Genomic DNA, 13,315 nt, shown 5'->3' on the forward strand with positions numbered 1-13,315 from the left:
AGAAGAGGCATTGGCCAGGACGGAAGTAGGGGTGAGGCCCAGAGTGGAGAGCTGGGCCAGCACAACCTATGACAGGGACTAAGCAAGTTGGAAGGGGGATGAAGCAGTTCTGGGGTACAGCAGGGGTCTGCTCCCTGCTCAGCGCCTGCCCTTCATTGTCTGCTCATCTCACCCTTAGAGAGGGACAGTTCCTCTGGCCTGACCAGTGAGGTCTCTGCCAGCACCCACAGAGGGTAATGGAAGCCTCCACACTCCTCAGCATGGATCCCAGCTCCTACCCAGGTTGAGAACACAGACACATCTCTCTCTGCTGTCCCTGCTAGGTGAGCTGCTCTTGTGAAACTTGCTCATTTATTGTTAGGAGGAACTGTATTATGTGTGAATACGGATCAGCGTCGACCCCAGTACACACACATGTCCAGCCATGGGTGGGAAGGGAAGGGACAGTAGTTGTGGGATGTCTTTGCAGAACCCTGGGCCCCCAAGGTCAGTCCCCATAGCCACAGCAAGATGGGTCCCCTCCCTCCCTTGAACAAGAGACTCCTGCACAAAATTCCCATAAATTCCAGAAAGGGGCCCAACTGTCATTTTCCTTATACACACCTTCAATGGGCACCCCATGAATTTCCTCTCACCCATTTCCCCTGTTTCATCCTCACTGGGACTAAGAGGTAGCTGCCTCCACCACTCTCCACACTGCAGTAATCCCTCTGAGACTAGAGGGTGCTCACCCTCCAGCCAGGCAGACAGGCAGACAATCCAGACCCTATGGCCGAGATTCTTCCTCTCTGGTCAGGCCACCACACAGGAAACCCTGTATGAGCAGAGGATCAGCCCAACCCCTTCATCTGGCTGCTTCAGGAAGCAGAGAGAAGCTCCCTAAAGACAAAAGTTGTCTTCAGGCTCCATCCTGGAAACTGCTTAATGTCCAGAGGGCTGAGGGCAGGACAGCAGCTCTCCATCCCTAGATGGTCCAGGGATGCAGATGACAGTACAGATGTCCCTAAGGTCTCGAGCCAAGCTGGCTTTAGAGAAGGGGATGACGAGGGGGTCCCTGTGGAGGATGAGAGCTGAGAGCTCCCAGGAGGCACCTGAGGAGTCCTTGTCTGTGTGGAGGCCAGACTTGCCCACCTGGAGGCCCACAGCACCTGTGACCTCCCTCGTCCTTCCTTCCTGTCGGGACCCCTCTCTGTGGAGCAGAGCAGACACGAATAAGGTGACAGTGACCCAAGAGCATTTCCCAACGAAACTACGTTTATTCACATTTTACATACATCTCTCCAAAGATCCTGCTGCCACCCACGCCCACCCAGATCCACCTCCCCCACCTCTCGAACCTCCCACAAGCCCAGTCCCCTCCCTGCCCTGGAATCCCTTCCTCCAACAGCAGCCAGGATCACCCATGAGCTGAGGAGCCCCAGGCTCCGCTTGGGGCTGGCCCGCTGTCCCCTACTGGCTGCAGAGCCGCTTCCTCTTCCTCCCTGTGACAAACGGGTCACACTTTCTCTTTCTCAGCTGTGAGGGGCAAACCAGTCCCAGAGCCAAGGCTGGCCTCTCCGAGACCCCGAGACCAGCCCCCGGGCCGGGCAGCATCTCAACAGCAGCTGGGCCTCCGCACAGAGCCCGCTTCCTAGACTTGGCAGCGGCCAGAGGAGCTGGGCTGAGGCCTATTCTCTGAGAGGAGGGGGCCTGGCCTGAGGCGGGAACAGGACTCTGGGACAGCCTCCAGGGCAGCAGGCTGTGCTGCGAGGCCAAGAGGAAGGCCAGGCTGGGGAGCTCTTCCTCGTCCTCGCTGGACCCGTCCCTGGGCCCTCGGGCCCCCAGAATTGGAGAGGCCGTTCTGAGAACAGAGGTATCCCTGGGTCCTGGCTGAGGGCCAGTGCACCTCTGACCCTGGGGAGGGGAGGGTTGTCCTGGCTGGAATGGCGGCAACTCCTGCCGTCCTGGAGAGGAAACAAGGTCTTTGGCCCTGGACAGGCCAGTGTTTGCTTGGCTGAACCTGTGAACAGCCTCGGAATCAACCTCTGGTGGGCAGGCTTCATGACTGACCCCTAGCTGGGGGCCTTGATCATGTCTCTGGGCATCTTTGCTGGCGTCGGACTCAGAAGGACTTGAGTCCACTCGGGGTACACTTTGACTGCTGGGTGTCTGCACTCCCTGGTCTTCCTTCAAGGCCAGGAGTCGTTTCTGCACCAGCTGGTAGGAGAGAGGAGGGCAGTGACTGCTCTGCACACCCACATGTGAGAGGAGGAACCCTGGTCAGTGGGACATGGCTCTGGGTGGGGTGGAAAGGAGGGGCGACCCTGAGACTCAAATCCAAATATAGACACTGTGGTGATCCTGCTGGCCTCCTGCACCTTGTTCCCAGCTTTGTGTCCTTTCCTCCCCCATCACCTGCCCCAACTCCCTATCCTTTTCCTCCTACCACCCAGCACTGCACCTACCCCAGAGCGGGCTCTCCTCCAGGCCAGATGTCCCAGGCAGGGGAGGGATGGACAGAGCCATGGAAACCTCCTGCTCTGGGGCTCTATGTCTCCCTTGCTCACCAGGGTCCCCCATGCCCTGGTTTACCTGGGAGACCCTTGTCTCCCCTGTTCTACCTGGGGTCCCTCCCTCCCCTGGCTCCCCTGGGTCACATGGGGTCCCCACCCACAGGCTCCATAAGTATCCCTCCTTCTCCTGCTCACCTCCTCAGGGGTGAGGCCTTCCTCCTGTTCCAGCTCCTCAGCTAGTGCCAAGGGATCCAGCTGTGGTTCTGGGGAAAGCAAGTCTGCCAGGAATCGAGGGTGAATGACTGCTTCTACCTGGAACAGAAAGAAAAGGCTGTGAGCATCCCTGGCCAGGAATGGCCTGGGAGCCAAGAAGACCTAGAGGAAAGTGAAAAGTAGAGACCCACTCCTGTTCTTGCCATGGTCCTCACACACACACACACACACACACACACACACACAAATATGTTCATACACATACAGGCACAAAAAAATACATATACAGAGTATATGCCCAGTAGTGGGGTTCCTGGGTCATATGGTAGTTCTATACTTAGTTTTTAAGGGAACTGCCATACTGTTCTCCACAAGACGCAGATGCCCCAGTGTTCACTACAGCACTATTTACAATAGCCAGGAAGGCAAGCAACTTAGACGTTCATCAACAGATAAATGGATGAAGAAAATGCAGTACATATTTACAGTGAAATATTTCTTAGCCATAAAAAGGAATCAATGTGAGTCAGTTGTAGAAGTGCAGATGAAACTATAGCCTCTTGTACAGTGTGAAGTAAGTAGAAAGAGAAAAAAATGTCATATATATTTGTGGAATCTAGGAAAATGGTCCTGATGAACCTATTAGCAGGGCAGGAACAGAGGTGCAGATGTAGAGAATGGACTTGTAGACATACAAGTGGGAAGGGGAAGGGGAAAAAGGGAAAAGGAAAAAGGAAAGGGAAGGGAGTGGGTGGGATGAACTGAGAAAGGAGCCTTGACACAAACGCACATTATGTGTAAAATAGGTACCTAATGGGAAGCTGGTGTGTAACGCAGGAAGCTCTCAGCTTGGTGCTCTGTGATGACCCAGAAGGGTGGAAAGTGGGGGTAGGGTGAATGCTCAAGAGTGAGGGGTGGGGGATATATGTATATATATGGATGATTCACGTGTTGTACAGCAGAAGCTGACAGAACATTGTGAAGCAATTATACTCCAATAAAAAAGCACATATACACATACTTACACAGACATATGAAGGCATACACACACACAGACACAGACATGAACACTTATACATGTGCCTACACACACTCCACACACATATGGACACACACACAAAGCACATGAACAGAGCTTCAGTCCCATTGGCCTGGGCAGAACCCAGATCTTGGGTGCTGAGAGTTCCATGCCTTGGAATCTTGTAGACCCCAGGCTCCATGCCCAGCCCACCTTGGTGATGAAGTCTTCCTGGGAACACAGCTTGTCAATGTAGCTCAGGAGATCTGGGTCTTCATAGGTCCCATCCTCTTCCTGCTTTAGCTCATTTCCATCCTTTCCACATTCTGCATCTGACTTGCCCATGGCCAAGTGGGCAGGTCCCATCAGCACCTCCATGATGTCCACATACTCTCTCACTGCCTCAGGGGGAATCTCCTTGGGTGCCTTGGTCCCTGGGTGCCGCTGGGCTCTATGTGGCTGCGAGCGGGTGGGGTGGGCCCGAGCCCCGGCCTTCCGGGGAGCATTGGCTGAGGCAGAGCAGGAAAGAGGGAAGGAAGGTGAGGGGCTTCTGCGTCCACCTCCTGAGCACGCGCTGGTGAGGGCAGTGTTTGGGGGTCAGTGACTTAGGTGTGGGCAGGGTTAGCACCACCTGAAGCCTCATGCACAGTGGGAGGGGGAGAGGGCCATCTAAGAAAGTCCTGTGAGGAATGTGGAACCTTGATTCTTCAGGGTATCCCCAACAAGCCCACTTCTTCGGCAGACTTGGTATGGGGTCTTTTGACAGGGAGGTAGAAGAGGAGTTATTAAACTGATGGAGATAATACCCTGTAGTGACAAAGAACAACTGAGACCCTGTCTCACTGGCTGTTCTGGTTGAAAGATCAATGACCCTGTTGAAGGTAAAGGATCCATATGGGGCCAGTAGTCATCCCTTGGCCCATGTTACCTTTGCTTTGAACTCCGGTGGGAACATGGGTGCCTGGCTGAAGGCACACTTTCGGGGCTGAGGACCCCTGAGGATCCAGCTTCGGTGGGACTGGAGGAGGTAGGCCTTGCACCCCCTGGATCCACTGTAACTTCTGAATCTGCATCACCTCTTCTGCCTCAAATTCCATGAACCTGGGAGTGATGGAGGCACACGGCACACTGAGAAAAAGGCCTGGGCTTTGGAGCCAGGAACAAAGGCAACAGAGAATGAGGGGCTGGGAGAGGGTGTGTCTTTGGGTGGACAAGAAGGCCCTGGGAGGTGCTATTCCCAGCAGAGGGCTCTCCTGGAACTGACTCGACATCTGGGACTCTTCCTGCCCCACCAGCACTTGGAGGACACTCAAGAGCATAGACCAAGGCTGCTGAATTGAACCAGGCCCTCAGGACACAGGCAGACCCACAGGGGACCCTCTTCATGCCCTTGTTCCCATCCAGAACTATATGAAGGGCTGATGGCCAGAGGCTGAACCAGGCACATGTCCCCAAAGCAGTCCTTGCTGAATCCAGGACCCTGGACAGGGGCTGACAGTCCTGGAACATAAGCCTGGAGACAGGGCCCAGGAAAGGTTGCAGGATTTGGCCGTTAAGCTTAGAGGAGAGGCTTTCCTTTCCTCTGAGAGATGTTTGGTTGGTTGGTTCTATTTTTTAAACTAAAAGGCTTGCCATGGAGAAAATACTGGAACAGCCAGAGATGCTTGGGCTGATGTCCTGCTGGCTTTCCCAGCTTCTTCAGGGAGGTCAAGGTACCCACTCCAGCCACTTGTCATGAGAAGAGGGGGTCCCAAATTCTATGTCAGTGGCTGCCAGCCACCCACTACTAAGGAAGCAGCAGGCTGGCGGATGGAGAGCATGCCCCTGCACAGCCCCTATGGCTGGGGTTGGACCCCCTCCTGGGCTCAAAGCCCCACCCATCCTGAGACCTTCATGTCAAGCCAAAGGTAGGTCACCATCAGGGGAGATCAGAGGTCCTGGTGGAGGAAGTACTAAAGGCCCATGCTCTCAAGGTGAGGGAGGGGAGGAGGGCATCTGGGCTGTGGGGGCCCTGTGCTGAGTGACAGCCCTCCTCCTTTATCCTGCTTGATGAGGACGCCCACAGCCAGACCCTGACCTGGGGTCTAACCCTCACCCACCCCTCTTACCCACCACACAGCTCTAGGGCCCAGACGCTGACTCACTTTCTGGCCATCTCGTAGTAGATCATCCGGTCAAAGTTGCTTCTCTGCTGCCATTCCTGCACAGCCCTCCACAGTCCCTCCTCCAGCGTCATGGTGGGCTTCAGGCGAGCCAGGGACCGAAGCACTGGGCTGTAAGCCATCAGGATCTGTTTCAGAGTCCAGCCCAGTCTCCACCCATCTGATTCCACCCAGCAACTTGGACCACATAACCTAAGATAGCATGACTGAGCATGAGGAGGGTGACAGGCAGCCTGGGAGAGCAAGGACAAGCCTTCCTGCTACTGCCATCACCACCTCACTCACTGGAGGATGACCATCCATTCCCAGGCTAAGGCTGGGACAGGGAGCCTTGTGAGGGCTCCTTCCTTTGCAAGATTGCCTTCTCACTATAAAAATCCCTATCCTCAGTGAGGCATGGCACGTGCCAGGCAGTCTGCTAGCACTTCATAGATTAGCCTAAAGATTCTTCTGCACAGTTCTCTGTGTTAAGTGCAATTGTACCCCCACCCTTTTTTTTTAACAAGGGAACTGAGGTTTAGGAGGGTAATGCCTGCCAGGCTCCCAGCTCTAGGAAGAGAGAGCCCATGCCCTGTGAGCTCAACCACCACCCAGTTCTAAGAATTCTCCAGAACAAGGAGGTTCTTATTCTTGAGGCATGCACAGAGCTCTATCCTGGACCTTGCACTCCCTCTCCTTTCTGAAGGGACATCCCCTGACCATGGACACTCAAGTCCTGTGTGAAAGCAGATGCCACCACAAAGGAGTGCAGCACCCCATCTGTGGCTCCCCACCTCACACCACAACCCTCTCTGGCTACAAGTTTCATCAATATCACCATAAGCATCATGGAAGGTCAAGTTGGCTGTACTCACAAAGCAGTGAGGTAACTGAGATAAGGTACTGAAAGGATGTCAGGAACTTGTATGGTGATGTGTGGGACCAAAATGTGCCTGCTCAGAGCAGGGACATCACCCTCAGACTTTCTTCCCAGTATCCCTAGAAACCTAATCTGAGCATCCACCCCCAGTTCCTTTTGATCTAAAAGCTCTGATAACCTCATGACCCCCTGGCTGTTCACTCACATGAGAAAGCAGGAAAGAGCTTCAGCATCAGGACTCTGGGGAAGGTGTCTCCGGGCCAGAGACTTGAAGCGCTGCCAACGTCGGAAGTTCTCATACACGCTCTTGGGGTTACAGGAGTCATCCTGCGAAGCCTTGGACTGGTTGGTGGCCAGGCTGCCCTCCCTGGAAGTGCCATGTGACTGTGGCCCCAAGTTCACTTGGGGAATGATGGGGGCCAGCTGGGCAGCTGGTAGTGGAGCTCGAGGTGGAAATCCTGGGGTCCAGCTTCCCTTGCCAGACTGAGCTACTCCGACAGCTGGGGCAGTCACAATGGTCTCCATTGCAGGGGTTGTTAAGAATAGGGGAACAGGATGTGCAGTACTCCTGCTGAGGGGCCCTGGAGTGCTCCAGTTGAGGGGAGCCTGAGTAAGGACAAAGGTCTGAGCCTGTGGGTGCTCCACTGGCCTTCCTTCTGACCTGACTTGGACAATGATGTTGCAAGCCCCAGGGGCACTGGGGCCATGGCCAGCATTGGGCACCAAAGGGGTCCTGGGGAAAGCTGGCAGCAGCTGGGTGCCACCAGGAGGGAATGATGGGGTCATGGAAGGTGGCAGGGGTTGCTCCCAGGGTGGCCGGTGTGGGGGGCCAGGAATGGGTGGAGGAAAGGGCATTGTCATGAAAGGAGGCAAGGAGGCACCAGGGGTCAAGGTCACATCCGTTCCCAGCTCTGGAGATGCTGTTGAGACAAAGGAGAGATTTGAATGGAGGAGGAGAATGGGAAACAGATGAAAGGTTGCTGCTGAACCATGAAAAGACACTAGGATTCTTGGCCTCCAGAGGAGAAGAATTCAATCCGGGGCCAGAGATGAGGCTTGATCGCTCAGAGCTTTTGTGTAATAAAGTTTTATTAAAATATAAAGGAGATAGAGAAAGCTTCTGACATAGGCATCAGAAGGGGGCAGAAAGAGTACACCATTGCTAGTGTTACAGTGGAGTTATATAACTCTCCAATGAATCAACAGAATGTCTGGAGGTTGTAAAGACCTACTCTTATAATTTACACTTTAAATAACAGGATTAGCCAGAAGGTTTAATCCAGATTCTGTCCTCAGGCAGGATACATTCAGTTCAGTTCAGTTCAGTTCAGTCCAGTTCAGTCACTCAGTCATGTCTGACTCTTTGAGACTCCATGAATTGCAGCACACCAGGCCTCCCTGTCCATCATCAACTCCTGGAGTTCATCCAAACTCATGTCCATCGAGTTGGTGATACCATCCAGCCATCTCATTCTCTGTCATTCCCTTTTCCTCCTGCCTCCAGTCCGTCCCAGCATCAGAGTCTTTTCCAATGAGTCAACTCTTTGTATCAGGTGGCCAAAACACTGGAGTTTCAGCTTTAGCATCATTCCTTCCAAAGAAATCCCAGGGCTGATCTCCTTCAGAATGGACTGGTTGGATCTCCTTGCAGTCCAAGGGACTCTCAAGAGTCTTCTCCAACACCACAGTTCAAAAGCATCAATTCTTCGGCACTCAGCTTTCTTCACAGTCCAACTCTCACATCCATACATGACCACTGGAAAACCATAGCCTTGACTAGAAGGACATTTGTTGGCAAAGTAATGTCTCTGCTTTTGAATATGCTATCTAGGTTGGTCATAACTTTCCTTCCAAGGAGTAAGCATCTTTAAATTTCATGGCTGCAGTCACCATCTGCAGTGATTTTGGAGCCCCCAAACATAAAGTCTGACACTTTTCCCCATCTATTTCCTGTGAAGTGATGGGACCAGCTGCCATGGTCTTAGTTTTTCGAATGTTGAGCTTTAAGCCAACTTTTTGACTCTCCTCTTTCTTTCATCAGAGGCTTTTTAGTTCCTCTTCACTTTCTGCCATAAGGGTGGTGTCATCTGCATATCTGAGGTTATTGATATTTCTCCCAGCAATCTTGATTCCAGCTTGTGCTTCTTCCTGCCCAGCATTTCTCATGATGTACTCTGCATAGAAGTTAAATAAGCAGGGTGACAATATATAGCCTTGATGGACTCCTTTTCCTATTTGGAACCAGTCTGTTGTTCCATGTTGAGTTCTAACTGTTGCTTCCTGATCTGCATATAGGTTTCTCAAGAGGCAGGTCAGGTGGTCTGGTATTCTCATCTCTTTCAGAATTTTCCACAATTTATTGTAATCCACACAGTCAAAGGCTTTGGCTTAGTCAATAAAGCAGAAATTGATGTTTTTCTGGAACTCTCTTGCTTTTTCCATGATCCAGTGGATGTTGACAATTTGATCTCTGGTTCCTCTGCCTTTTCTAAAACCAGCTTGAACATCAGAAAGTTTAAGGTTCATGTATTGCTGAAGCCTGGCTTGGAGAATTTTGAGCATTACTTTACTAGCATGTGAGATGAGTGCAATTGTGTGGTAGTTTGAGCATTCTTTGGCATTGTTTTTCTTTGGAATTGGGATGAAAACTGACCCTTTTCAGTCCTGTGGCCACTGCTGAGTTTTCCAAATTTGCTGGCATATTGAGTGCAGCACTATTGTCTTCCAGGATTTGAAACAGCTCAACTGGAATTCCATCACCTCCACTAGCTTTGTTTATAGTGATGCTTTCTAAGGCCCACTTGACTTCACATTCCAGAATGTCTGGCTCTAGGTAAGTGATCACACCATCGTGATTATCTGGGTTGTGAAGATCTTTTTTGTACAGTTCTTCTGTGTATTCTTGCCACCTCTTCTTAATATCTTCTGCTTCTGTTAGGTCCATACCATTTCTGTCCTTTTTTGAGCCCATCTTTGCATGAAATGTTTCCTTGGTATCTCTAATTTTCTTGAAGAGATCTCTTGTCTTTCCCATTCTGTTGTTTTCCTCTATTTCTTTGCATTGATCACTGAGGAAGACTTTCTTATGTCTCCTTGCTATTCTTTGGAACTCTGCATTCAGATGCTTGTATCTTTTCACTTCTCTTCTTTTCACAGCTATTTGTAAGGCCTCCCCAGATAGCCATTTTGCTTTTTTGCATTTCTTTTCCATGGGGATGGTCTTGATCCCTATCTCCTATACAATGTCATGAACCTCCATCCATAGTTCATCAGGCACTCTATCTATCAGATCTAGACCCTTAAATCTATTTCTCACTTCCACTGTATAATCATAAGGGATTTGATTTAGGTCATACCTGAATGGTCCAGTGGTTCTCCCTACTTTCTTCAATTTATGTATGAATTTGCCAATAAGAAGCTCATGGTCTGAGCCACAGTCAGGTCCTGGTCTTGTTTTGCTGACTATATAGAGCTTCTCCATCTTTGGCTGCAAAGAATATAATCAATCTGATTTTGGTGTTGACCATCTGGTGATGTCCATGTGTAGAGTCTTCTCTTGTGTTGTTGGAAGAGGGTGTTTGCTATGACCAGTGCATTCTCTTGGCAAAACTCTATTAGCCTTTGCCCAGCTTCATTGCATATTCCAAGGCCAAATTTGCCTGTTACTCCAGGTGTTTCTTGACTTCCTATTTTTGCATTCCATCCCCTACAATGAAAAGGACATCTTTTTTGGGTGTTTGTTCTAAAAGGTCTTGTAGGTCTTCATAGAACCGTTCAACTTCAGCTTCTTCAGTATTACTGGTTGGGGCATAGACTTGGATTACTGTGATATTGAATGGTTTGCCTCTTAGACAAACAGAGATCATTCTGTCATTTTTGAGATTGCATCCGAGTACTGCATTTCAGACTCTTTTGTTGACCATGATGACTACTCCATTTCTTCTAAGGGAATCCTGCCTGCAGTAGTAGATATAATGGTCATCTGAGTTAAATTCACCCATTCCAGTCCATTTTAGTTTGCTGATTCCTAGAATGTCGACATTCACCCTTGCCATCTCCTGTTTGACCACTTCCAATTTGCCTTGATTCACGGACCTGACATTCCAGGTTTCTATGCAATGTTGCTCTTACAGCATCGGACCTTGCTTCTATCATCAGTCACATCCACAACTGGGTATTGTTTTTACTTTGGCTCATCCTTTCATTCTTTCTGGAGTTATTTCTCCACTGATCTCCAGTAGCATATTGGGCACCTACCAATCTGGGGAGTTCCTCTTTCAGTATCCTATCATTTTGCCTTTTCATACTGTTCATGGGGTTCTCAAGGCAAGAAACCTGAAGTGGTTTGCCATTCCCTTCTCCAGTGGACCACATTCTGTCAGGATACATTATTGTTATGTAATCCTGTAATTTATATATATATATATATATATATATATATAAAATCCTTGTAAAGACCTCACCAGATCTACTCCCATAATTTAAGATAATAGGATTAGCCAGAAAGTTTAATCCAGAAACTGTCCTCAGGCAGGATACATTATTGTTATATAATCCTAAAGAATGTAGAGGGGAAAAATAAAGTTTGTTCTTTCTTCCTCCTTGAGAATTCCAGACCCCTCTCTCCTTGGGAACCCCTAGACTTCTTATCAACCTGCCTAGGAAATGACTCTCTCACTGGGGCTGAGGTTCTCTGGAGAGAATCAGAGTGTAAATCTCCACAGATGAGGACACCTGGACAGCATGTGCAGCCTGGACAGGTCTTCTAATGATTTTCACGATCTGACCTCTGGGTGAGAATTATTCCACTGGTGACCTCACTCCTAGCCACCAAGGTCCCTGAGCCCTGTCTGCCAAGAAGAAATCTCCTCAGCAAGTGCTGACTCAGAGAGCCTCCCTCAGGCACTCCCTGGCACCCAAACCTCACAGGCTGTCTCCCAGACCCAGAACTGGGTGGACTTCTGCTCTGTGAGAAACGCCCCTCAGCAGGTACACTAGCAGGTGGGGCCCTTCTCCAAGGTAAGTTCTAGCCACCCAAAGACCCTTTGTGGACAGTCATTGTTTAAAATATTAGGGCCCCACCTCCACCTCAGTCTTCCTTTTCCTTGTGCTCAGTATAAATCCTCTCACTCTTTTCAAGCCTCACAAAACAAAAATAATGGAAAATATCACTCGAATGAAATTCTGATACAAACCCATAACACACTGGCTCAGCATGCACAGCAGAATCACCACAGCAGACAGTTAATAGCCCAGTGCCCAGAGCCATGGCATCACTCTAGGAGTTCTCTTTGTAGGAACTGTGGGGAATCTGAGAAGTGGGCATCTGTCCCTTAAATTCTGTCATTTCACAGCCGGTGAATGGCTGCAGAGGATTAGACAAGGGCCGGGGAATTGTCATGTTACATTGGTTGTGGGAGTATAGACTGCCTGGGATCCTTCCCCTCTGAGTTCCCAATAACAGAGAGTGAAGACAGACTGAGAAACAGGCATGATCCACGTGCCATTGTGATAAAGTTGTCTGTAACACATCCCTGTTCAGGAGAAAAAGGTACATGCCACGTGCACCTAATTAATCAGAACAGGTGTCATAGGACTTTTACTCATAACAGAGAAGATTGTCTGCCTGCTTCTGGGCTACACTCTTTACCCCCTTTAAAGAGGAAATCAGCTTTCACTGACATTCCACCAGAACTAACCACCCTCCACATCTGTTCCCTGTCCACAAAGGAGTGATGTGAAAAATGAATAAACTCTTTGTCTCAAGATGTGCAGGAAGTCCACCAGGAGACATTGGACAAGATGAAGTAGGTCTAAAGAACTGCTTTTCTACAAAAGGAAGAACAGTATAAGACATCTTGAGAAACTGAGGCCTGTCTTGGTTGACGTTACATGGATGCCCATCACTGTCAAAGCCAAGGCAACTGTTACCTGAACTGAGACAACAGCTGTGAGCTGGAAGGAGTGGAGAAGGTCTGGACTGCAGCAGTTAGAGTAACTTCCTGCCTAGCTCTCAGAGGAAATTTCACTGCAGGTGTCACCACACACAGTCCCATCGAATACTTTTCTACTAAGACTATCTCTCCCCATGGCCCAATTAGATACAGTATGCCCCAGTCCAAATGCCTCAGAAAGACATGGGGTGGGGGCAAGCTTCGGGTACCTAAGAAACACAATACGGGGCTAGGTCCTCCTCATGACCCTTCCTGTGTCACCACCAGGAGATCACCCACACTTTCTACACACACGTTTCAAAGTGGTCATCTTCCTTCTAGAAATAATCGAGCCTGCCTGCTGCCATCCTTTCTCCATACCCAGGGCAATTTCCCTTGATCCACTTCAGTGAACCCTCCTCCCCAGCGCAGTCTCGTTTCTTCAGGCCCTTCAGTCTCCCCAGATGTCCTTAGAGGTCCAAGGCTCTCTCCTTCCTCAACTTCAGTTCAACCATGTGCCCACAGTGAAATGTCACATGTGGACTCAGAGGTCTGAGAAATGGCAGGGAACACAACCCCAGCCTACAGGCTTACCTCCTTCTGAAGCCATTCCCACAGGCTTGGACACGGACCACTGC

General features: G+C 50.2%; 1 protein-coding gene across 1 annotated transcript; it reads right to left on the reverse strand.

Moving 5' to 3' along the window:
- Positions 1–1,449: 1,449 nt before the first annotated feature.
- On the reverse strand, positions 1,450–7,599 carry LOC101106665 (NUT family member 2G). Its single transcript, XM_027964014.1, has 6 exons — positions 6,950–7,599; positions 5,868–5,996; positions 4,652–4,824; positions 3,937–4,232; positions 2,688–2,804; positions 1,450–2,196 (listed from the first exon to the last, which is right to left on the reverse strand). The coding sequence occupies exons 1-6, from the start codon at positions 7,597–7,599 to the stop codon at positions 1,450–1,452; spliced, it is 2,112 nt and encodes a 703-aa protein (XP_027819815.1).
- Between the last annotated feature and the right edge of the window lie 5,716 nt (positions 7,600–13,315).

Source organism: Ovis aries, chromosome 2 (assembly GCF_016772045.2).
Source record: "Ovis aries strain OAR_USU_Benz2616 breed Rambouillet chromosome 2, ARS-UI_Ramb_v3.0, whole genome shotgun sequence".
In the NCBI taxonomy this organism is placed as follows: domain Eukaryota; kingdom Metazoa; phylum Chordata; class Mammalia; order Artiodactyla; family Bovidae; genus Ovis; species Ovis aries.

Bases quoted from the DNA above. Each gene is read 5' to 3' on its own strand.
- LOC101106665 (XM_027964014.1), bottom strand. From the start codon at position 7,599: ATGCCCTTTCCTCCACCCATTCCTGGCCCCCCACACCGGCCACCCTGG. The intron at 4,825-5,867 runs GTGAGTCAGCGT...CATCACTCCCAG, and splicing joins TACTACGAGATGGCCAGAAA to GTTCATGGAATTTGAGGCAG. The intron at 2,197-2,687 runs GTGAGCAGGAGA...CTCTCCTACCAG, and splicing joins AAGGCCTCACCCCTGAGGAG to CTGGTGCAGAAACGACTCCT.